Below are 24564 nucleotides of genomic sequence, written 5' to 3'. Positions count from 1 at the left end.
AAAATATTGATGTAGGTTTTTAAAAACTGTGAAATTTCAAAGAATCAGAGTTTGTAATCAAGCTTTCAATGTAGCCAACTTAAGTTTAACAGAACATAGTAATCATTTCCTTCTGGTCCCTAAATGACTTAAATCATTAGACCCAGCTACATATTTGCTCCAAGGACATAAAGTTTATGCCAGAAAAATTTTAAGAAAGCTAATCGCACCAGTTTAACTATAGACAAGCACTTTAGAAACTGATATACTGAGGTACACAGAAGAACTAGGAAGAATTTCCTAGTCAACAATGGAATGAAATAAAATTTCTCTAAAAAATGTATCACATGTACTTTTCTATATTTTAAGATTAAAACACTTTACTACATTTCAAAATATACGCATTTGGGAAAATTTTTAAATTCCACATTCTTTTACCACTGTAAAATATTCTCACATTAATAAATTCAACAAATTTACTTTAAAATTTAACAGTGAAAAAGAAGCCCACAATTTTAAAATGTCACTATGTAAGTATTATGTACCCAAGAAGAAAAGAGAATTGCAATAAAGCTAGTAATTACTCAAAAAAAAAAAAAAAACCCAATGCTCAGAAAACTTACTCAACTAATTTGGTAATGGGATTTAAAAATCTATTAACTTTTAGTGTGATTATAAATAACAAAAAATTTTCTAAGGGAATTTAAATGAAAATGTAATTTTCATTCAAAGGATATTTACTTGATGGAAGGCAAAATAAAAAGTTCTTGATTATTATTCTACTTAGGATTTACTTTGCTGTATTCATTTTAATTTAAAAAACTTTAAAATTTTTCAGGGACAGAGACAGTCAGAAAAAAAAGGCACCGGTGATTTGAATTACTACATTTAGCCTCAGAAACTTACTTAAGAATCATGGCTTTAAAACAGAGAAAAAAATATAGATAAGTATTTTTTAGAGTCAGTTGTTAAGCTGGCATTCATCTAAGGTGAACAACAAGACTCTGTTATAATTTAGAACCTGTGGGTTATAACACATTTGAAGTATCCTTTTTTGCCCTACCATTTTGCCTCCCTAAAACAAAAACCTGAGTCAGATAAAGTCTCTAGAACTAACTTCCAGTTTGTAAGAAACTCAGGCATAAAGAAACTTGTTGAACATCACTGCCAGGATATAATTAACAAGATTCAGGACGTGAAATATTCTTTATGAGGGGCTGTTTCTTTAAAAATAAAAACAGTAAGGAAACAATGGAAAAAAAGAAAAAGAAAGAAAACCTACAGACTAAAAAAGAACGGATGCACAACCTATTTGAAGAAACCAAATTATTTTTTTAAAAGATTGAAGACTTGGACAAATTGGGGCTTTTACTATTTAATATTAAGTAACTGACATCTTTTAAAGTATGATAAAGAAATTTTTTGAGAGTCCTTATCTTTTATAGGTCTACACTCATATAAAATTATATGAAGTCAAGGTTTCATACCAAAAATTTCAGGATTACTTAAAGATGAAAAAGATCAGCCAAGTACTAATAACTGTTATGGCTGACTAATAAGCATATACTACTCTACTTTTCTATATGTCTAAAATCTTCCAAACTAAAGAACTGACATCAATTAATGGTGAACATCAGTCAAGTGGAGATGATGGGATTTATCAAAATTCCTAATGTAGCAACAATTAAAAAAAGATAAAGTGAAATAAAGCAAAATTTAATATCCATTTCATAAAGCATGATTATCTTCAGACACTAATTTTGGTTTACTACCTGTAAGAGGTTAAGAAACTTGTTAGTTTATCATAAACATGACGATTCAGAAAGATTAGAAAATACAGTACTACATAAAGCAGTATATAAAGAATTCTAAGTAAACATCATCCACCTGACAATATAAAATCACTTTAGTTAACTAGTACTTTACTTACATTTTCCATATAGTTTGGCTTAAAGCCCTCCTGCTGTCGCCTCAGCTCCTCCTGTTCTCTGTGTCGGATCATTTCCTCTTCACGACGACGGTGCTCTTCCTCATGCCTGAGAGATTTGTAAATAAAAACTCAGGGTGTGACATATAAGCCATAACCAGATATCTTATTTCAGGCAAAATAAAATCATTTATGTGTATCATGTATTTATACATTATGCCAGTCTCTGATAATGAGTGGCTTATCAAATTTATCTTCCTTTTATTTCGCTCTAACCTCTAATAAATCAAACAAACCAATGAAATGGCAATTATCTAGGGTAAATACAAAAAAAAGTAAAATAACAGCATCCTAGCTATATGCTTACAGTCAAAAAAAAATCCAGCCTCCAAAAGCTCAAACTAGTACTCTATTAAGGAACAAAGAAAAAGCCTGGGATTCACCACTGGCAAAGCAGTTAGTACCATCCATTGCAAATTACCACACTGCTGAGACAAAAATCCTATTATGTACAGAAGGAAGCCTTCACAAGCCCCTTCTCCCTCATTGCATCAACCCACTGAGGAAATCTCCTGAGAGCAGGTATCTATGTACCACCTATTTTTGTAAATTTTGGAACAATCGTTCACTCACTGTCTGTGGCTACCTCTGGGTTAGAGCACTGTTAAATAGTTGAGACAGAGACCATATGACATGGAAAGCCTAAAATATTTACGAAGGAGCCCTTTCCCAGAAAAAGTTTGCCAACCTCTGCCCCAAAGGTATATTCAAGCACGGAACAACAAAAATCCAATGTGTATGTAAAGGATTACTATTAAGTAATAATTAGCTGTAATATGATCAAGAGGGAAACCCACAAAATATTAATATTATTGAAAATATTATCTCAAAATATTGAAATACATTGAAAATATAATAATACTTAAGACATCATGCTATTGAACACTTAAAAGAATACAGTATAGTACAAAGGTGACTCTTTATTGAGGTATTCTCTTGATTGTGGTAGCCTGGAACCAAACCCACACTAACTCTTTGGTATGCCTGTATTACTGCAGTATTCATTCCTTGGTAATTTTCTCTCAGGCTCCTTTCCCATTTATTATTTGGATTCTACTTCTAACAACTAAGGAAAAGCTGTGCATTCTCCTCCATTTATTTACTTATTCGTTAAATTACTTTTATCAGCACAGACTCATGGGTATTTGACCTGAATAAACATCATTTGACAAATGTACAACCTATCATTTCTTATTTTGTTGTTGAAATTGTTCCAACTTTGGCCTTTAGGAGCGTCTTCAGTTTAGCTCCTGTGTTCTTTCAACAGGCCTGAGCTTAGTTCAAGGACTTCCCTTCACTCTGGCACAACATCAGTCAACTTGGACTTTTTAATACTGGAATCAGCCACTTTTCCAAAAAGCCCTGGTTCCTTTTATTGGAAAATGGTATTCGGAAACAAAAATCTGGGCATTATTCCCGAGGCATCACTGCTTCTGGGTAGACAGAGCTAGGAAATACATATATGTATACATATGAACCCACATATATACACATCTGTATTTCTGTATTTGTCTAGACTAAACAGCACTCAGTTCACACTGATACTGATCCCCACTAAACATGACAGGATTCACTTTCATTTTAGCCTTTCCGCCTTCTTTCTTTCTCCAACAATGAGAAACCTCAGGTCATATTTACCTAATTTATTCATTTAAGAAAGCATATATATTATTCTCAATAAAGTCTTGATCAAAAGGGAAAAAAGTAGTTTCAGAACTGCAAACCTATATCCTCTATATATTTTTTCATTATGGTTTATCACAGGATACTGAATATAGTTCCCTGCACTATTCAGTAGGACCCTATTGTTTGTTTATTCTATATATAATATTTTGCATCCCACACTGCTGACTTTTAATCACTTATTTCAGCATAGGTATAGGGCACTAATTTTAAAAGCCTAGCTGTAAAGGATAAATGTAAAAGGAGAAAGCTAGATTCAGAAAGGTTTATTTTAGAAGAGAGGAGGTTTCCTTTTATTTGGACAAGTAGAGACTTAAACACAATTACACAAAGCAGAAAAAAGCAGTAAGAAAGAAATTGAGGATGTCCCTAGTGGTAAAGAATCCGCTTGCCAATGCAGGGGACACGGGGGTTCAATCCCTGGTTCGGGATGATTCCACATGCCACAGAGCAACTGAGCCCATGTGCCACAACTACTGAGCCCGCACCCTAGAGCCTGTGCTCCACAACAAGAAAAGGCACAACAAGAAAAACGTGCACCGCAACTAGAAACTAGCCCCTTCTCTCTGCAACTTGAGAAAGCCCATGGGCAGCAACAAAGACCCCAGTGCAGCAATCAATCAATAAATAAAAATTGTTTTTTAAAAAAAAAAGACATTGAAAACAGCCCCTCGGGAAAGGAGTTAATTGGGGAGTTTCTTTTACAAGAGTGGTTTCCTAACTTTAGAATGACTCAGAGTCACCTGGAAGGTTTATCACAACACAGGTGAGTCAGCTTATGACTCAGCAGTACTGAGGCTAAGATGCTGATGCTGCCTGCCAAGTTCTATAAATTCAGAGTAAGTAGGTTACAGTACGGAGAAGGCAATGGCACCCCACTCCAGTACTCTTGCCTGGAAAATCCCATGGACGGAGAAGCCTGGTAGGCTGCAGTCCATGGGGTCGCTAAGAGTCGGACACGACTGAGCGACTTCACTTTCACTTTTCACTTTCATGCATTGGAGAAGGAAATGGCAACCCACTCCAGTGTTCTTGCCTGGAGAATCCCAGGGATGGGGGAGCCTGGTGGGCTGCCATCTATGGGGTTGCACAGAGTCAGACACGAATGAAGTGACTTAGCAGCAGCAGCAGGTTAGAGTAAAATCAGAGTAGTCCTAATACAGAAACACACATACACTGATATCATCAGGTACAAAGTTGGAAAAGATATACTATACGAACTACTATCTACCTCCAGACCCTGAGGACACGTCAAACTCATTAACAGCTTTTCACTTTCTTTCATTTCCCATGATCACCTTACTTCCCATCACAGCACTTAGTACTTTAACAGCACTTTCAAAACAAAATTTTAAGCTTGCTTTACTCTACCATAGCCGTGCTTACAATTCCTAATTAAGACTGTTGAAACATGTTAAGAGTAATATTTATCTTGTATTTTACAATTAAATCTTGCAGATGCAAGAAAAATTGTTACTATTTCTTTCCACATCTTAGATCAACTACTCCCTTAAACTTCCTTCCTTAACCTAAAAGATTTTAAGTTGCCTGTCACAGTTGTCTATCATGTACTAAGATCTCTGATGCTCATATTGTTTTTACCGTGGATTCCACCACCAGATATCTCTTTTAAGTAAATTACCAGAAGAACAAAAATGAATAATGGCATTCAAACCAGTCTTAAACACATGGAAAAATCAAAACTAAGAATGCAAATATATGCATCTATAGAAAAATAGTCCAGTAAATCACAGTCCATTTTTACAGTAAATTATATGAAATAATGCCTAAGCCCTCTAAGTTCACAGTGTCTGTGAAGTGTCCACAACTGGCTAGAAACAATCATATTGATAGAATAATGAATTATGGGAGATCGTTAGTAATCCCATAACTGTAGTCAAAAATTGACAATTCTGTTTTTAATATTAAATACAACTTGTCAATAACAGACATTGGAGTTTTATTAATAACATACGCAATAAAAGCTACATATATTCACATATTCTTTACCTCAGCTGTATTTGCTTTCGTTTTTGTAGCTCTTGATTTCTGAGTTCTTCCAAACGTCTGAGTTCCTCTTGACGCCTCATTAAATCTACAAAATATTGACTACAGATTAATATTTTTAGCTTCATCTTCTGTATTTTTACATCTATAAGCATAAAGGTTCTCCAAGACTGGCAATATATGTAGTAACTTATTTATACTCATGTACCTAGCTTCTCTTTTTAAAGTCTTATCGCACCATTCTACAATGAAAGATTATAAGCTGTGTAATGAACCAGATCAGAAGCCCAAAATGATACCTTGGGAAGCATCAGCAGAGGGCAGATTAAGCATCAGACCAGAAACAGTAGGAAAAATGGGATTGGACATAGCATAAAACCCCAAAACATCCCTCCCAACACGTTTCCTCCTGCATCAAGTCAGCGTCACATGAAGAAAAGAGGGGACAGTTCCTGAAAGGGGAAAAAGGGCTGAACACTGATGTGAACAAGCCCACTTTAAACAGGACGAGCATTCCCACTGTCATGAACTCATGTCACATATCAAGAACAAGGCTTTCAGACTGAAGCAACACAACGAAAGATGCCCATTTGAGAAGCAGTTGATAAACTTCCCAAGTGTTAAAAATACCTTTGTTCTATCCTACCAAATTATACATGCATGCATGCACTAATAAATATATTTTAAAATATATATAAGTACTCCAGATAACACAATTATTGGTTTTCTTTTTCCTATAACCACGTTATCTCAAATTTCTAAAATGAACATAAATTATCTCAAATATTTCTTAATAAAATACTATATTCAGAATTCTTATAATACTAACGGTTCAAGTTAAAATCCCACAGGCAAATAACTCTAACATCTTAACTATAACATAGGCATCATAATTATAAAAAGGTAGTATTATCCTCCCTGAAGGTTAAAAAAAGATTGAATTATGTATTAATTATGTAAACAAAAAAAGATTCAGACAGATTATATGGCTCTAGTCATCCAGGCATGATATGGTTCACTGGGATATATAGCCAAATCTCTCAGTATTCCAAAGCTCCTTCCAAAATGCCACATCCCAGACCTGGATGTTCAGTCTCAACTGAGAAACTTAAGAAAACAAAAATTAAAAAAAAAAATCGGGGGACTCTGCTCAAGGAAAGTCTATATGCACCAGGAACCAGGTGATTCAGATAACATTTAGCTATCTAAAAAACATGACGACAATGATCTTCAAACATTTTTACCATTAACTGTCAACCTTACTAGCTCATTAGAACTGCTCAAGTGCCTTTTAACCACAGATCAGTTAAATCAAAATCTCTTGGGATGTGAACCAGCTATGAGTTTTTTCTTTTTTGAAGCTCCCTAGATGACTTCATTGTACAACCAATATTGAGAGCCCATAACTGTCATATAATTTCTATAGCTGGTGAGACTGGTAAAGACCAAAAATATACAGTCTATTTATATTCCTAAGGGGAAATGCTTCAATAAGACAAAACATGGCAAGGCGAGTATCTTACTATCATTAACTAAGAAAGTCAATACAGTGTATCCTTTAACAATTTTATTGATTTTCTAGGTTTGCTACTTTTAAAACAGGAACATACACAGTAATATATATAAAAATATATACTATATTTTCTTCCATGAAAAGGAGTAAGAAAAGAGCATGAATATTTCCTGAAAACTGAATCTTCTCCTTTTAAGCTGGGCCAGTTAAGAAAGCTGCTTTGCCCTCTCAGATCATGCTTCCTCACCAGAACAGGGTACAATAATTAGCTCAAAGGATCTGACAATCACATTATCTGATAAACACACTATCTAATATGAAGCAGGAGCACGATCAACTTACAACATTTTGTATCTTCCAAATTAATTCCTTTAAGTTGCTAATACCCAAAGTTTCTGAAATTTCACAAGAAGTTATATATTTGTATACCGCCATAATAATGTACTTGTGGAGGAAAGTATTACCCAAAAAATATGTAACCTGAGGTGTTTTTTATCCTTTAATCCAGTAAATAACACTCACAGGAATTCTTCTTAAAAAAAATAATAATAATAATAATAATCCAGGAGGCTTCCCTGGTGGTCCAGTGGTAAAGAATCTGCCTGCCAATGCAGTGGACAGAGCTGTTCAAACCCCACTCCAAGAAGATACCACATGCCATGGAGCAACTAAGCACTAGCACCACAACTTCTGAGCCTAGAACCCACAAGCCACAACTAATGAGCGCCTGTGAGCCACAACTACTAAAGCCTGTGTGCCCTGGAGCCCATGATGCGCAACTAGAGAAGCCAACACAATGAGAAGCCCACACACCACAACAAAGAGCAGCCCCTGCTCACCGACACTAGAGAAAGCCTACACGCAGCAACGAAGACCTAACACAACCAAAAGGAAGTATTTTTTAAAAGATTATAAATATAAATAAAATAATGAGTATTAAAAATAACAGGCAAGAAGAGTTACTGACTGGAGGAGGGAGAGAAGATGGGAGATGGTAGAGCTGAGGAATCGTCAGCAATAAGAAACAGGGCAAGCTGCAATTTCACTCACACTTGATGCTGATGGAACACATTTTTGAAAGCTTGCAACTTGAAGATTCCTATTGAGAGGACTTACCGTATATATTTAAACATACTAGTATATGATATGAATGACTTAAATTTTATTAGAAAAAGAGTGACTTTACAGAAACATTAGGTTTAGGGTACCAAAAGAAACCAAAAATATCTGACTAGTTTCTGTTGTTTGCTGAGCTGGATTTTAACTTACTTGGCACCAGCAGTTATTCAGTGAATTGACTGAAACTGCTTCAAAAACATGTACTAATTGTGTTAGTTGCTCAGTCGTGTCCAACTCTTTGCAACCCCATGGACTGCAGCCCACCAAGCTCTTCTGTCCACGGAATTCTCCAGACCAGAATACTGGAGTGGGTTGCCATTTCCTTCTCCAAAACATGTAATGCACAGGATCTAAAGTGGATTTTATACTAAAGAAAATGATAATCTACCATATAAAGATTTACAGATGAATGCTGACCAAATGGCTGATTCATGTCAATGTATGGCAAAAACCACTACAATATTGTAAAGTAATTAGCCTCCAATTAAAATAAATACATAAATAAAAGAAAATACTGGCTCTAGTATAAAGAATAGTTTAGAGGAGGCCAAGATTAGATGACATAAAGTCCAATAAGAAAGCCTCTGCAAACTTCCCTGGTGGTCCAGTGGTTGAGACTCTGTGCTCTCAATGTAGGGTGCACAGATTCAATCCCTGGTCAGGGTACTAAGATACCAAATGCTGTACAGAAAAAAAAGACTAGTTGAGTCAGTAAAATTATTTCACACTTTATAAAAAATAAAAACAATGTATAAATATATAAAAGAAGGTTGCCACAGAAACCAGGCAGCTATCTGTAGAACCTTCATCTCTGACGGGCAGCCAAGAAAAGGTAGATAAAGGTTCTGTTGTTATTGTTGTAGTCATTAAGTCATGTCCAACTCTTTTGCAATCCCATGGACTGTAGCCCAGGCTCCTCTGTCCATGGGATTTCCCAGGCAAGCATACTGGTGTAGGTTGCCATTTCCTCCTCCAGGGGAGATAAAGATTTAGTGAAATACTAAATTAAAAAAAAAAAAAAAAGGCAAAAAATTTAAGAGCAAAGTAGAAAGCAATTAGACGCTTTAAAGAAACGCAAAATTCTGGCAATTCCCTGGTGGTTCAGTGGTTAGGACTGCACACTTCTACTGCATGAGCACAATTTCAATCCCTGGTCACGAAGCTAAGATCCTGCAAACTGCACAGCACAGCCAAAAAAAAAAAAAAAAATATTTTTAAAGGAAAAAAAAAATAAAAAGTTTTATGGAAAATGGAAAAGTGATAGGAAGAATCAGAAAAAATTACATGGAGTATTAACAGAAAAGAACAAAGGGGAAAGAGAATATAAGCAGTCATAATAAGAAACCTAGAAACAAGGATGGGAAAAAGTAAGCTTCTGATATATACTTAAGCAGCTTGTCACATTAAGTATCTGACCAGTGAATATTAATAAATGTATGTTATGCATAACACCTGTTATGAGTGCTCTTAAAAATTCAGTTAACAACAAAAAAATCACACACAAAAAAAATTCAGTTAGCTCTGTCTCAAGTGTTCAAAGTCTTCTTGCCAAATACTAAGAATTTAGTCTTCCTAAATTCCCACATCCATCAGCAAACCTGAAATCTTTTTCATCTCTGCCAAGGAACATCCATCTGTAATCTTTTGACACATAATAAGAATCTTAAATAGTCAGCTTTTTTAATTTTTTTTCACAAGGAAGTTCTCTCAGAAAAGCAAAAATTTTGTTTCTAGTATTTTGAGTTTGAACTGTCTTGAAACTCTTAACTAGCAACTTCAAGAGTAACAGTTATCAATGAGAAAAGTACCTTGCCGCATGAGCATCAGCTGGTGCTCGTGCCGGGCTGCTTCCATCTCCGCCTCCAGTTTCTCTTTGGCTTCTCGGATGTTTCTGTCAACCTGCTCGCGCTGCTGCTTCTCCATTTCATCCAGAGCCTTCCATCGAGATGCATACTCAAATTCAAATGTCCCAGGCTGAGCAAAACGTGGTGGCTGTTCTCTTTCCCTAAGTTTACATGAAAAGACATTAAAAGTTTTTAAACATATGTTTAAAAACTAAAACAACATATAAGAACAACAAGCATTACCATTAACTAAGCTTGTGTAGTGTTCATGGCACTGTCTGACAAGTAACCTCCAAGAAATACTTCACAGCAATGCTGTCAAGCACTTTAACAAGCCTAAGTTTAAGAAACTGCCCAAAGATGCCCAACTAATTAATAAGCAATAGAACCAGGATTCAAACCAAGACAACAAGATACTACAACCTGCACTCCCCAAATTACCACCTCCAATAAGGCCTTTTTGGTTTTCAATAAACAATTTTATATAAGGCAGTCTGTAACATATGAAGCAAATGTCCCCCAAGTTAATGGTCTGAAGTCAGATTTTTCTAAAAGTAATAACTTTTAGGGACAGTAATAAAGCAGAAACAGTTTGTTGAGTGTTATGTGCCAGGTTAATTGGCTACACCAAATAATACAGGCCTAATTTACTTCAATTTGTTTTATACTTGTTTGCCTTGCTAGACTGTAAACTCAATGAGCAAATGAAATTCCTGTAAGCCACTGTACCTAAGTACCTAGCACATACCTAGCACATTGTACACATTTAGTATTGATTTCTTAAATGAATGAATGTATGACGGGGAAAAAAATCTTTTAAATGAAGACCTATGAATGTACCCAACATTCAAAGAATTTCAATTATTCAAAAGTACTTGTATAAGAACACAATTCTCACCCACCAATAAAACTACAGATGCCTTGTAATCATAAATTTTAACTTTTATTTGGGGATGGGGAGGGGAAGATGGTGGATGGGACAAAGTTGGGAGATAGAGGAGGAGGTTGTCACAGAGGGAAAACATAGTGACAAGAAATAGCTTCAAAGATATTCAGGGGGTAGATAAAATCAAACTTAACCATGATCAAGGGATTCCAGACCTAAAAATAGAGCTTGGATCTTTTTCTTTTTAAAGCACTGACTGGAAAAGGGAAAGGAATAAGAGAGATCCACCACCCACTAATTTTTCTGAAAGAACTGTTTATTAGTTAGCAGTTCCTAAGTCAGGTGTTGACTACAGTAATAAATATAAAAACTTCATTTTCTCCCAAAAGAAACACTATTGAAACAATATGGATTTGGGGCACCAGAGCTGAATTTGAATCTTGACTCTTTAAGTTTCATGAATATTCCCTTCAGAGCATAACTCTTTAGCAGTAAAGTTTAAAAATATCATGAGATCATGTAATATTTGCTGGAATAATTAAGTCATTATATAAACAAGTTTCGTTTGGGTTTTGGTTTTTTTTTTTTTTCAATAAACAAGTACAATCTATAAATTCTACTTCTTGTAACACCTTTATAATTCCAGTTCTCTAATTCCTGAATGCAAAAGGATGCTCTACTTAAAATCTGTAATAAGCTATAACCAGAAATCAAATGAATAGGAAATTAAATGTAAGCCTTTGAGAAACAGCATTTAAGAGAAATTTACATGGCTGAGTTACAACTGATTACTACCAATCCCTTGCTTCTAGGACACATTCTGCTGGGTGTCCCTCCCACTTCAGGGACTGCTCCCACTCAGTCTCTGTTGATTCCCTTTGACCTTCCCAACTTCTGTCAAATGAGCAATCGGGAGTTGGTCCTTTGACATTCTTTTCCATCACACTGGTAACTTGAGCCCAAACAGCACATCTGAATTCCAGACACAAATTCAGCTACCTTGACAACAGATCCCAAAACAAGATTCCTGATCCTCCTCCCCCAAATCAACTCCTCCAGGTTCTCCATGTCAGTCACTAGCAAGTCTATACTTTCCAGTTACTTAGGCCAAAAACCTCATCATCACTCTTTTAACTCTCTTTCTCCCACATCTCCATATCCATCAGCAATATCCAATCTAGTTTCAAACCACATTCGGAATCTGACCACTTCTGGTCATTACCACTGTAACCACTTCCTGTCAGCAGGATCCTAAACTTACCCCCCCAATCCCACCATTGGCTCTTTATAATCTATTATAACAGAGCAGCTACAAAGCTGCTTTAAATTTAAAATTAAATCACTATCCTGCTTCTTCCTTTCACATGAATCACAGAAGCCAAAGTTAGTTCAATAGCCCACAAGCCCCACAGTCTGCACTCCTCCCACTATGGCCTAAATCCCCTGATCGCTACAAGGCTCCCCATACTCACCCTGGTCCAGTTAACCTGGCCTCGTCACTGCACCTGCACCATGCCAGTCCTCCCCCAAAGCCTGCAGAGCCGTACCCCTCAGCTGACTGAGATCCCTATCCCATCTGGTGCCCTCCCCTCCCACCCCCTTCCCCCCACCCCCGCTTTCAAGTTGTGAATCAAATACTACCCTCACAAAAGCTTCCTTAACCACCTGTATAAAAAGAGGCACACTCTTCTGCTCCCCTACACCCACTTTTCCCTGTCTTTCTGCCATCTTTATTTTATTGTTTACCCCCTGCTTCCCAAGGGCTTCCATGATAGCTTAGTTGGTAAAGAATCTGCCTGCAATGCCAGAGACCTTGGCTCAATTCCTGGGTCAGGAAGATCTGCTGGAGAAGGGACAGGCTACCTACTCCGCCACACAGCAAGAGTTTCTGGTTTATTCTGTTCATTGATACATCTCCAACACCAGTTAAAAATAAGCACCCAGGGACTTCCCTGGTGGTCCAGTATTTAAGAATCTGTCCTGCAATGCAGGGGACGTGGGTTCAATCCCTGGTCAGGGAACTAAGATCTCAAATGTTGTGGAGCTACTAAAGCCCTCAAGTCACAACTATAGAATCTGTGTGCTACAACAAAAGCCAAATCAATCAATAAAAAAGCACCCACATTTGTCATTTAAATCAACTACAAGGAGAAAACCAGTCTACACTAAAATCAAAGAGTGCTATTAAAACATGTGTAAAATGTTATTTTGAACACAAAAAATCAAATCTTAAAATCATAACCATTTTTTGGTCAGGATGAAAAGAAATACTTTTATGCATACACCAATGAGTATAAATTGGTATAATATTTTGGGAGAACCATCTACCAGAATTAATCACCATTAAATATGCATACTGTTTGATCTTAGCATCATACCTCACTTTAGTGGTTTTAAATGGTATTTCTCACTACTTAGTGTATTTATTAAAACATTATTCTTTGGTTCAGTATTTATTGTGTAGCCCTGCCACTAGAAATGTAAGCATCATGAGGGCACTGGCAGCATCTAGGACAGTGCCTGGCACAAAGGCGGTCCAATATTTAGGTTCATGCATGCAAATATTACTGTGTTTTTTGTTTTTCAGTCACACCACACAGCATGTGAGATCTTAGTTCTCTGACCAGGGATCAAACCAGCGGCCCCTGCTTTGGAAGCACAGAGTCTTAACTAATGGGATCACCAGGGAAGTTCACAACAGTCTTACTTATTATAATAAACAACTGAGTAGTTAAGAACAACACAATATATTCACACAGTCAGCTTACATAAAAATATCTGAACCACACTGAATGAAAAGTAATTGTTAAAAGGTTATTTTTCTTTTTCATCTTTAAGAATTCTTTGGAGAAGGAAATGGCAACCCACTCCAGTATTCCTGCCTGGAAAAATCCCACAGACAGAGGAGCCTGACAGTCTGTAGTCCATGGGGTTGAGCAGGACACGAATGACAGAGCATGCATGCATACACACACACACACACACAACTTTGGTAGATACCACAGATTAATAAATTTTTTAAAAAAGAAGAATTCTTACCCTTTCCCAAGTTCTTTAACTAGAACCATCTTTCTACTCCTGCCAAAGTCTCCTCTTAATTCATAATACACCTGTAGCATACTCAATACAGAAGCTTTTGTATCTAAAACTCACTGTTTCTCTGGCATAGGTACTACAGACAGTATACACTTATGGAACCCACCCATGCCCCAGTTATAAAAGTTGAACTTTTCGAAGTCAAGTTAACCTTTTAACAATATACACAAGAAAACCAGCATTCCATGTAGACCAGCCCACTCTATTAACCAGACTGTTACTGGCTAACAAGACAAAATAGAACACCTTATAATCCAACAATATTCAATAACAAATGTAAAGTAATAAATACCCTTGAAAGCACATTCTAAATTTATCAGAATTTATCTTCTTATAAAATCTTACTTATGATACTGCTGAGTTTTCTGCATTAGTTTCTCTGGCAAACCATCTTCATCATCAAACTGTTCCATGGGCTCCACAATGACCGGACGAGGGGTCCTGGACAGGTAAAAAGCATTAATAAGAATTAAAACAGTATCTAGAACTAAAATCCTCCTAGAAATCTTTTATAATAATTCCAAGATACATACTTGGAAAATTTATCTGAGAAAAAAGTCTCAGAAAGTATCACATATACACACAAAATCAGTCAATAAACACTGGCTGCACCAACACAGGTGAACATATAAGTCAAAGATGAGTGCTTATTTTTAGAGCATGGAGTCTATTCGAGACCACAGAAAAAAACATCAACATAGACCTGCCTGACCACTGCAGTTAACTTCTACAAAGAGCAACGCAGAGGAGCAAGTATCCAACTCTCCTGTGTGTCTCATCCACACACATACCCGGACCCCCATCCCCTCCATGGCCTCAAACTCCCAACTCCGCCCAGCTCCCAACCGTCCATTGTCCAACCAGTCTCAAAAGGAAAAGTCTTTCTAAAACTTAATATATATCTGCCTAAAAGATATCAGTCAAGCAAAAGGGAAGGGGGTGTAGAGGGGCAGCCAGAAGCAACACAATCAAGGAAGAAATGGGGTGTGGGGACAAGAAGAGTAGATGATGAAAGAGCTGACCTGGAAACCCTCCTTCTGTATTGTTTTCCTAAGGAAGGGAAGGCTCACTGAGGAAAGACAAGAGAAATAAGTGGAGGAGATGACATGCTAATATTAAAGTTTCCTTGCTATCAGTCTCTCAGCATGAAAGCAAGTCTGAAAAACAAACAGAGATGCTTTAAAGAGAAAAAAAATCATGGCTAACTTCTGAGGTGTTAACAGAGGAGCTAGAGAGGTGAAGGAGCTTTCAGGGTTCAAAATATTTCTTTCCCTTTATAAAGACCCAGAGATTAACAGAGACTAAATCCTTCTCTATATGGAAAGTAAAGCTATACAATGGTCACATAAAAAATTATTCCTGAGCTAGTGAGACATTTGATAGAGAAAAAGAATTAGAAAGAGAAATTAGAATTAGAAGAGAGAGAGAAAAAAGAATTAGAAAAAGCACGTGTAGAATACCTCGGAGTAATGAAAACAATACAATTAGAAACCTCAGGTAAAGTGAGTGGAAACCCAAAAGAAAAGGAACTTACAGGCCTCGTTCTCCAGTCTCAGACCTCATGTCCAAGAAGTAAAAACAGAAATGTAGTAAAGAATGAGTAAATACAGCCTCAGAGAGTTCACACAACTCGGTGAAGTTTGAGAAAGCAGCTGAGAACTGAACCCACCCAGCCCACAGGAGGATATGGTACTTCTAAGAGGACCCAAAAGGGCCCAAGGACAAAAGGAAGACACATCATATAAACCATTTACCCCCTGGAAGCTGAGGCAGGGCCACAAACATTCAAAGAGTAATAGAGCCAGGTAAGAACTACACCTGAGTAATTAAGTGTTATAATTATACAATTCCAACTTCAGGGACTTCCCTGGAGGTCCAGTGGTTAAGACTCTGTGCTCCCAACATACTGGGGAAAGGGTTCAACCCCTGGTTAGGGAACTAAGATCCCAGATGCTGCAAGGCTTGGCCAAGAAAAAAAAATTCAATTTCAACATAAATGTGGCCACTAGATACTTTTCTACAAGTTCTCTGGCAGAGAACTTGACAAACACATACTAATATTATATATTTACATCTTATTTCCACTATTCCATTTCTCAAGAGATACATGAGTGAGTAAGGATCACACAACCATTCATCATATTAAGACCATGTATGTTGTATACAAGGGACATCTTTAAGGGACTGTGTCTTGTTTTATTGGGATACGTGCTAAAATGTGAACATTTATGGCTTCACTGTATGCACCACTCCTGTGTCCAACCCACCTTGTTTATTTAAGTTTTAAACTTAACATAAGGACTCCAAGTTCTCACTGCTGAGGACCTAGGTTCAATCTCTGATCAGGGAACTAAGATTCCACATCCCACAAGATTTGGGCAATGTGGCGGAAAAAAGAAAGAAGGAAAATCTAACTTAAATTTTGTCTATAGGACTTTCCTGGTGGCTCAGTAAGTAAAGAATCTGCCTGCCAATGCAGGAGACACAGGTTCGAGCCCTGATCCAGGAAGATCCTACAGGCCCTGGAGCAACTGAGCCAATGCACCACAACTACTGAGCCTATGTTCTAGAGCTAGGGAGCTCCAACTACTGAAGCCCAAAATGCACCACCACTAGAGAAAAGCCCATGCAGCAACAAAAACCCAGCAGAGCCAAATAAGTAATTTTTAAAATTTTTGTTTATACATGTAATTACTTAATTTACTCCTTCTACAAACACAGGTAAATATTATATAGAAAAAAAGACTGACAACCATGTGTTAAATCTGGAATTGTTGTGATACCTTTTCCTTCTCACGTTGCCCCTAAATTAATCATTACCTTGACTCTAAAACTGATAAATGTTTAATTGTGAAAAAATTTAAACAATATAGTAATTTTTATGTAAGAAAGTAAGACCCAGGACTTCTCTGGTGGTCCGGTGGCTAATACTCAGCATTCACAATGCAGGGTCCCGGGGTTCAATCTCTGCTCAGGAAACTAAATCCCACATGCCACAACTAAGACCTGGTGCAGCCAAATAAATAAAGAGATAACTTCTTTTAAAAAGTATAAAATACATTGATAGGCAATGGAAAAATTTTTAATATTCAATTAAGATTAAATTCTGACATTCAATATTAAATAATAATATCAGGTAAGCGTTGTTTCCTCAGTGTGACAATTACACTGCAGTTCTGCAAGAGAGTATTCAAAGGATATACATGCCAAGTACTGTAATTCAGTACTGTACTCTGCAGCTGACTCAACTGAATTGGCAAATAAAAAAGGAAAAAAAAAAATATGTATGAATTTCCCATAATGAAAAAGCTATAGCAAAATGCTAACAATTAGTGAAGATAGGTAACATTTACACTAACATTAAAGGATTCTTTAAAGGGAAAATACCTTTCTCTAAACTGAAATTAAAAGACACATTTTCCTGTTTCTAAGGAAGCAACTCCCACAGAATTTTTAGGGTATAATTCGGAAAATAGTAAGAACAGACCACTACATCTTCATTTAAGTTAACCTGCAATGATCCTTAAAACAACAACAAAAAAGTGAAAGAAAAATTCGAAAAGTGAGCACTTTTCATTATCATTATGCCTCCTCAATTTGAGTTCTAAGCATGAGCACTTCTGCTGCTCTAGATATGATTCTAAAGTTTAAAGATGTAGGCATACCATTATAATCATAAATTTTTAATTTTCCCTTTTTATCATTTTTCTGCCTCGTTAGTAATTTCAAAACAGCATAGATACATAACTTATACATACTTTTTCAACTATGTGTTAATCATTATACATACTGTATACAAAGCTGTTTCTCTAAAGCCATGTATAGTATACATTTTATGACAATTTAAAGATATTTTCAAGAGAAATCTTAATTATAAAAGATGTCTACATTTAGAAACAAAATCCCTGTAATATCACCTTTATAAATCACTTGTATTAGCTAAGATATGTGAGATTCAGTTAGTCAATAAATCTGATCACCTAACAGGTTCCAAGACTAGATGGAGCTAGGGATCCAAGCATAAACAAAACAATCCCTACAAGTCTTCTAAAAACTGCCGCCACCCCTAAATGAGAAAATAAAAAGATCATTTTAGAGCCAAGAAAAAACCACACTGTCAAAAGGAATAAGAGAGAAGCCACTTTAGATAAGGCAGTCAGGAAAATCCTCTCTATAAATCAACACTTCAGCTGAGACCAAGTATTCAAACAGCAGGGAGGACATCTGGAGCTCCATGAGAAGGTTTAACAACAAAAGACCTGAGCAAGAAGAATCTACAGAAAGTAGAAACCACTCCACCTGTGGCATACTGTAAAAAGCAAGGAATTTGGCATCAGACTGAACTCCACCATTTATTAGCTGTGAAATCTTAAGCAAATTACTTAACATCTGAGTCAATTTTCTTATCTGAAAAATGGGACAAATAATAACCAGTTCTCCAGAAATCCAAGCGATCGTGATTATGAAATAAAACAGATAAAACGTTCAATAACACCTTGCCCATTCCCTCTAACTGTTGTGTGTTAAGTGTTAGTCACTCAGTCATGTCCGATTCTTTGTGACACCAGGGACTGTAGCCAGCCAGGCTCCTCTGTCCATGGAATTCTCCAGGCAAGAATACTGAGCCAGAAGAAGGAAATGGCAACCCACTCCAGTTTTCTTGCCTGGAAAATCCCAGGGACAGAGGAGCCTGGTGGGCTACAGTCCATAGGGTCGCAAAGAGTCGGACATGACTGAGCGACTTCACTTTCACTTAAACTCACTGCAGATAGTGACCGAAGCCATGAAATCTAAAAAAAATTTTTTTTAATAAAAATAATAAAAAAAAGAATACTGAAGCAGATCACCATTTCCTTCTCCAGGGGATTTTCCCAACCCAGGGATTGAACCCAGGTCTCTTGCACTGCAGGTGGATTCTTTACCATCTGAGCCACCATGGAAGCCCTCAAAACTGTATATAAATTTTTTTTTAATATAAAACAGTTAATTGATTGGTCTTTTTGGGGAATCTGATGCATCACCAGTGTATTACAACTGGACCACTAATCTTGTAGCTTCATCAACATTAACTGGTACATTTTCATGACGCTGCTGAGAAACCAACTGTTTCTGCAGCAGCTCAAAGCAAAGGCCTTTTGAGAAGTTTGTATGTTCCTCTTGTTTATCTACAAAAGCTTTATTCACTGTTAACTTTTTCAGCATTCACAATGTTTATATTCTTAAAGATTAGTGGTAACAGGTTTTACTTTATTTTTAACCTTAAAGCTTTTTTGGCTAGTTATGTGGAATACATTCCTGGACTTCTGCCCTTTTAGTTTGTTCTTGGCCATCATCAGACCTCCAAGATCCTTGTGCAGCTGCTCAAGTTCCAGGTGATGCCATCTGCATGTCATTTATAAATTATTCTAAAAGCTACCTTTAAGAAATACTTTGGCCACCTGAGGTGAATGGCTGACTCACTGGAAAAGACCCTGATGCTAGGAAAGACTGAAAGCAAAAGAGGGCACCAGAGAATGAGACAGTTGTACGGCATCATGGACTCAATGGACGTTAATCTGAGCAAACTCTAGAAATTAGTGAAGGACAAGGAAGCCTGGCATGCTGCAGTCCACGGAGTCACAAAGTGTCTGACACAACTTAGTGACTGAACAAGAAGAAATAGTTAAATATTTATCAGTGCCCGATTATGACTTTAACTAGCAACAATTAACTAAAGCTTACAGCAGAAAATATATACTAACTACATGCCTTGCCTACTGCTTTAGGACTTGCCTTCCTTCACTCTTTAAATAACTATTGCAAACTTACTAAGAATCCAGGAAAATACCAGAATACAAGTGTCAGGATTAGTGTTAAACGAGACAAAGTCCCTACCCCAGGGGAGCTTACATTCTAGGTAGAGAATGCAACCTTAAGTGCTATGAAGAAAAGTTAAGTTGGAGAGTAAAGCATTAGGCTATTTTAATGTAAAACAGTCAGCTTCCCTTAGGAGATAACATCTTACCAAAATGTGAATGAAATGTGAGAGCAAGACCTGTGATGACGGGGAAAGAGAGCATCTCTCTAAAGCAAAGGGAATGGGAACAAGACCAAAGTCTCTAAGAGAACAAGCTGGCAGAGCTGTAAAATGTCTGCTCTACAAGAGCTTCAGCACAAATGCTTAACTGTCAAAAACAAACTGAAAAATGCTTCACAAGTCACCAAACTAAGCTCCCTGGAGGTAGAAAACAATTTTTCTACATTGTCTTTGTATCCAATTCCCCAAACCCTAAATATTTGAATGATTCCAATCAATAGCTCAAGTGCCAGAGCTAAAAGAAATCCATTCAATAATCAACTTAGGAACTTTTACAAATTCAGTCTGAAGACTAAGAATGCACATTGAGAACTTTCTTGTGGACAAACTGAAAGAAAAGCCATGTTAATATGGCAACAGGTTTAATAACCACTATAATTACTTTAAAATATTTTTAAGTAAATGGAGAAACACATCACGTTCATGGATTGGAAAATGGCTGATACTGTGAAGATGTTAATGGTCCCCAGAATGATCTGTAGATTCAAAGCAATTTCAACCAAAAGCTCAGAAGAACTTTTTTAATTGACAAGCTGATTTTAAAATCAGTAAGGACGGAGAAGGCAGTGGCACCCCACTCCAGTACTCTTGCCTGGAAAATCCCATGGACGGGGGAGCCTGGTGGGCTGCCGTCTATGGGGTCGCACAGAGTCGGACACAACTGAGTGACTTAGCAGCAGCAACATATTTGTTATGGGCATTCCAATATCTGAAAAATAAGTGCTACTTAAGGTGATGGTCAAAGGCAAAATAAGATATATTTAACTGGGTTTTTCCCCCTACTCTTTTCTTGTCTATTGTAAACATGCAATATCGTAAAATAAATAACAAAGATTGAAAACAAAAAAAAAAAAAATCAGTAAGGATATACAAAGAAATGATAATAACCAGAACAATTAAAAAAAAAAAGAATAAAGTTGGATGCTACTATTTGACTTCAAAGTCTTGGATAAGGTAATTGAGAAATACAGTAACAGCATAAAAGACATACCGATCAAGAAAACAGGAAAGAGAGCAAATTTTTTTCCAGTTATTTGATAAAGGTAAAAGGTAACAAAGGGAAAATCATAACCTTCTCAATTAATGGTGCCAGAACATTAAAGCAATGAACTGCTACCTCACATCATACTCAAAACGTATCACAGGTTTAAACAAAAAGCTATAAAATTTCTCAAGAAAATACGAGAAAGCTTTGCTACTTTAGGAAAGGCAAAGATTTCATACACAAAAATTCCAAGGAACAAACCAAGAAAGAAAATAAATTGATAAACTGGACTTCACAAAATAGAACAACTTCTGCTCTTTGAAAAACATGATTAAAAAAAATTAAAAGGACTTCCTGGTGGTCCAGTGGCTAAGACTCTGCGCTCCCAATGCAGGGGACCTGGGTTCAATCCCTGGACAATCCGACATGCCGCAACTAAAAATCTTGCCATGTGGCAACTAAAGATTCCACATGCCCCAATTAAGATGGAAGATCCTGCTTGCCGCAACCAAGACCAGGTGCAGCCAAATAAATCAATTAAATAAATTATCTTTTTTAAAAAATTAAAAAGCAAGCCACAGACTGGGATGAAATAGTGTTAATACAGGCCTGGACCCAGATTTGTTTAAAAAAAAAAAAAAAAAATTAAGACAAACCAGCCAATTAAAAAACAGGCAAGGAACTTCTCTGGTGGTCCAGTGGATATGACTCTGTACTCCCAATGCATGGGGGCTGGGATTTGACCCCTGGTCAGGGAACACGACTTACCTGACTTAGCAGTAGCAGTAGCAGGGAACTAGATCCCACATGCCACAACTAAGCCGCGGTGAAGCCAAATAAAATTTTTTTTTTTAAGGCAAAAATATCAACAGACATTTCACAAAAAGACACATATCCAAAAAGCACATGAAAAGATACTTATCGTCAGTCGTTAAGAAAACAATATTTAAACCACAAAGAGACACCACTACACTCACTAGAATATCTAAAAATTTCAAGTGTCGCTGAGGGGACATATCATTATAACTCTCTTATTCACTGCTAGCGGGAATGTAAAATGATACACGTATCTGGAAAACAGTTTGGGAGTTCCTTATAAAGTTGAACATACATTTGCTGCTGCTGCTAAGTCGCTTCGGTCGTGTCTGACTCTGTGCGACCCCAAAGACGGCAGCCCACAAGGCTCCCCCGTCCCTGGGATTCTCCAGGCAAGAACACTGGAGTGGGTTGCCATTTCCTTCTCCAATGCATGAAAGTGAAAAGTGAAAGTGAAGTGGCTCAGTCGTGTCCGACTCTTAGCGACCTCATGGACTGCAGCCTACCAGGCTCCTCCATCCATGGGATTTTCCAGGCAAGAGTACTGGAGTGGGTTGCCATTGCCTTCTCCGGAACATACATTTACTTCCTAAGTATTACCAAAGCCACATGAAAGTACACAGTTCACAAGAAGTTTTATACACAAATGTTCGTAATAGCTTTATTCACAAAGGCCAGTAGTTGGAAGCAACTTGAACATCCACCCAAAGGTCACCACAGTTGTAACTCGGCCATAAAAAGGGACAAAATACTAATATAGTGATATGGATGAAATCTCATAAACATTATGCTAAGCAAAAGAAATCACACACAAAAGAATACATACTATTAATATATAACTTCATTTATATGAAATATAAGAAAAAACAAATCTATACTAACAGAAAGATCAAGAGCAGTATAGGCAGGGATAAGAGGAGTAACTGCAAAAGGACAAAAAAGGAATTTTTGTTGGATGCTGAAAATGTTATCTTGATTGTGGTGGAGGGTAAATGACTACATACATTTTTTAAACTTCACTGCACTACACATGCAAAACTGGATGCATTTTAACATATGTAAATTACATTTCAAAACTGATTAAAACCTCATTCATTAAATGTAACGTTTGGCTTTGCACCTAATACACATTCAGTAGGGTGAATAAAAATGGTTAACACAAAACATTCCTGAGATTCCGTATGGATTAATACACTGAAGTTTGAGTAAAGTATTGATTCTTGACTCCTGGAGGTACACAAATATACCCTTATTTGTATTCACTGAGAACTTACTCAACACCTACTTACCACATGCCAAGACAACATACAGGGAAAGAAGTACAAAAAAAAGAGGCAGCACAGAAAGAACCCTATGTGTAACTCTATAAAACAAAGACTTTTAAACTTACGTTGTTAGCAAGAACGCCCCATCACCACATCTTTCCAGAGCCTTTCGTGCAGGAGGTTTTGCTGCAAATTCCACAAAACCTTTTCCCGTGGCTCTACCACGATCATCCACAACAACAACAGCTTTCTCTACTGGACCAAACTGGGAAAATGCTTGCTCTAGTAGCTCATTGGAAACCACCGGAGAAAGGTTCTTAACAGTTAGGGCTGCTCCATGTGTAGCAAAACGAATTCGGAGAGGTCTGCTCTTCAAAATGGTGCCATCCAGCTCTGCTTTTGCAATTTCAGCCAGTGTTCTGGACTCCTTTTTAGGAAGAAAAACATCACTTTTTAAAAAATTACAGTTAACAAAAAAATTTTAAATAGTGGCTTGTTTCTAAAGAGGGCTGGGTAGTTTTACAAAATGGCTGATAGGGCCACTTTGTTTCTGTCTTTCAGTTATGGTATCACACGTATTTTATTAATATTTTTTACGATAAGTAATTTTAAACATTTTAATAGAAAGTTCCAACCCCAACGTTGTTAAAAATCATCACTTAAAGATGATCTGTTCATAAACAGATTGCTATTGTTTAGTCACTAGGTCAAATCCAACTCTTTTATGACCCCATGGAGTGTAGATTACCAGCTATTAAATATGCAAGCAGTATCTTTTATAAGTCTCCTAAATGTATTAAAGGAAATACAGAAATACTTTTTAAGACCAAGTATCAGTTACTAGAAACTATTATTGAAAATAGTTTCTCTATACACTTCATGTTTGTTATTTATATCTTAATAATGTGTACCACCTCTCCAATGACAGACAAATCCCTTTTCATTTCCATTTCTTTTACATTATCTGTAAAAAAAAAAAAAGCTGCCATCAGGTGTTATTAATTACTTCTTCTAAAACATTTTCATGGGCTACACATTTCTTCCACTACACTAAGAAAAGCAAATACCCATTCATGGGCTATAAGAAGTCTCTCCATTAAACAGAAAAGCATGTACACGTATCATTATTAGAAACTAGAGAATATGTTCATTGCTGAACTACAAGATAAGAGAATTTCCTTCTTGAAGAACTCAAAAGTTTCTACAAAACTTTTGAAGAACTCACAAGTTTCTACAGGCATCTAATACAGCAAACTGGTAAACTTACTACAGGTATGTTCTTTTTCAGTTGTGAGAACTTTCAGCAAA

General features: G+C 36.7%; 1 protein-coding gene and 1 pseudogene across 3 annotated transcripts in view; both read right to left on the bottom strand.

Moving 5' to 3' along the window:
• Nucleotides 1-24564, bottom strand: part of PSPC1 (paraspeckle component 1) — a 75919-nt gene that overhangs the window by 47629 nt on the left and 3726 nt on the right. For all 3 annotated transcript variants that reach the window (XR_008701006.1, XM_055542597.1, XM_055542598.1), the window contains exons 2-6: nucleotides 23382-23683; nucleotides 14460-14555; nucleotides 10097-10293; nucleotides 5660-5744; nucleotides 1910-2015 (exon numbers count right to left, since the gene is read on the bottom strand). Coding sequence is in view for 2 of the 3 variants with exons in the window: in XM_055542597.1 (XP_055398572.1) it covers nucleotides 1910-2015; nucleotides 5660-5744; nucleotides 10097-10293; nucleotides 14460-14555; nucleotides 23382-23683 (786 nt within the window). In the remaining variant the exon portion in view is untranslated. The remainder of the gene's footprint in view (nucleotides 1-1909; nucleotides 2016-5659; nucleotides 5745-10096; nucleotides 10294-14459; nucleotides 14556-23381; nucleotides 23684-24564) is intronic.
• Nucleotides 18957-21056, bottom strand: LOC129624547 (ribosomal biogenesis factor-like; annotated as a pseudogene).

The sequence above is a fragment of the Bubalus kerabau genome, chromosome 12, assembly GCF_029407905.1.
Source record: "Bubalus kerabau isolate K-KA32 ecotype Philippines breed swamp buffalo chromosome 12, PCC_UOA_SB_1v2, whole genome shotgun sequence".
Taxonomy (NCBI): Eukaryota; Metazoa; Chordata; class Mammalia; order Artiodactyla; family Bovidae; genus Bubalus; species Bubalus kerabau.
The sequence above is the reverse complement of the archived record's forward strand: the minus strand, read 5'-3'. Positions and strand labels throughout refer to the sequence as shown.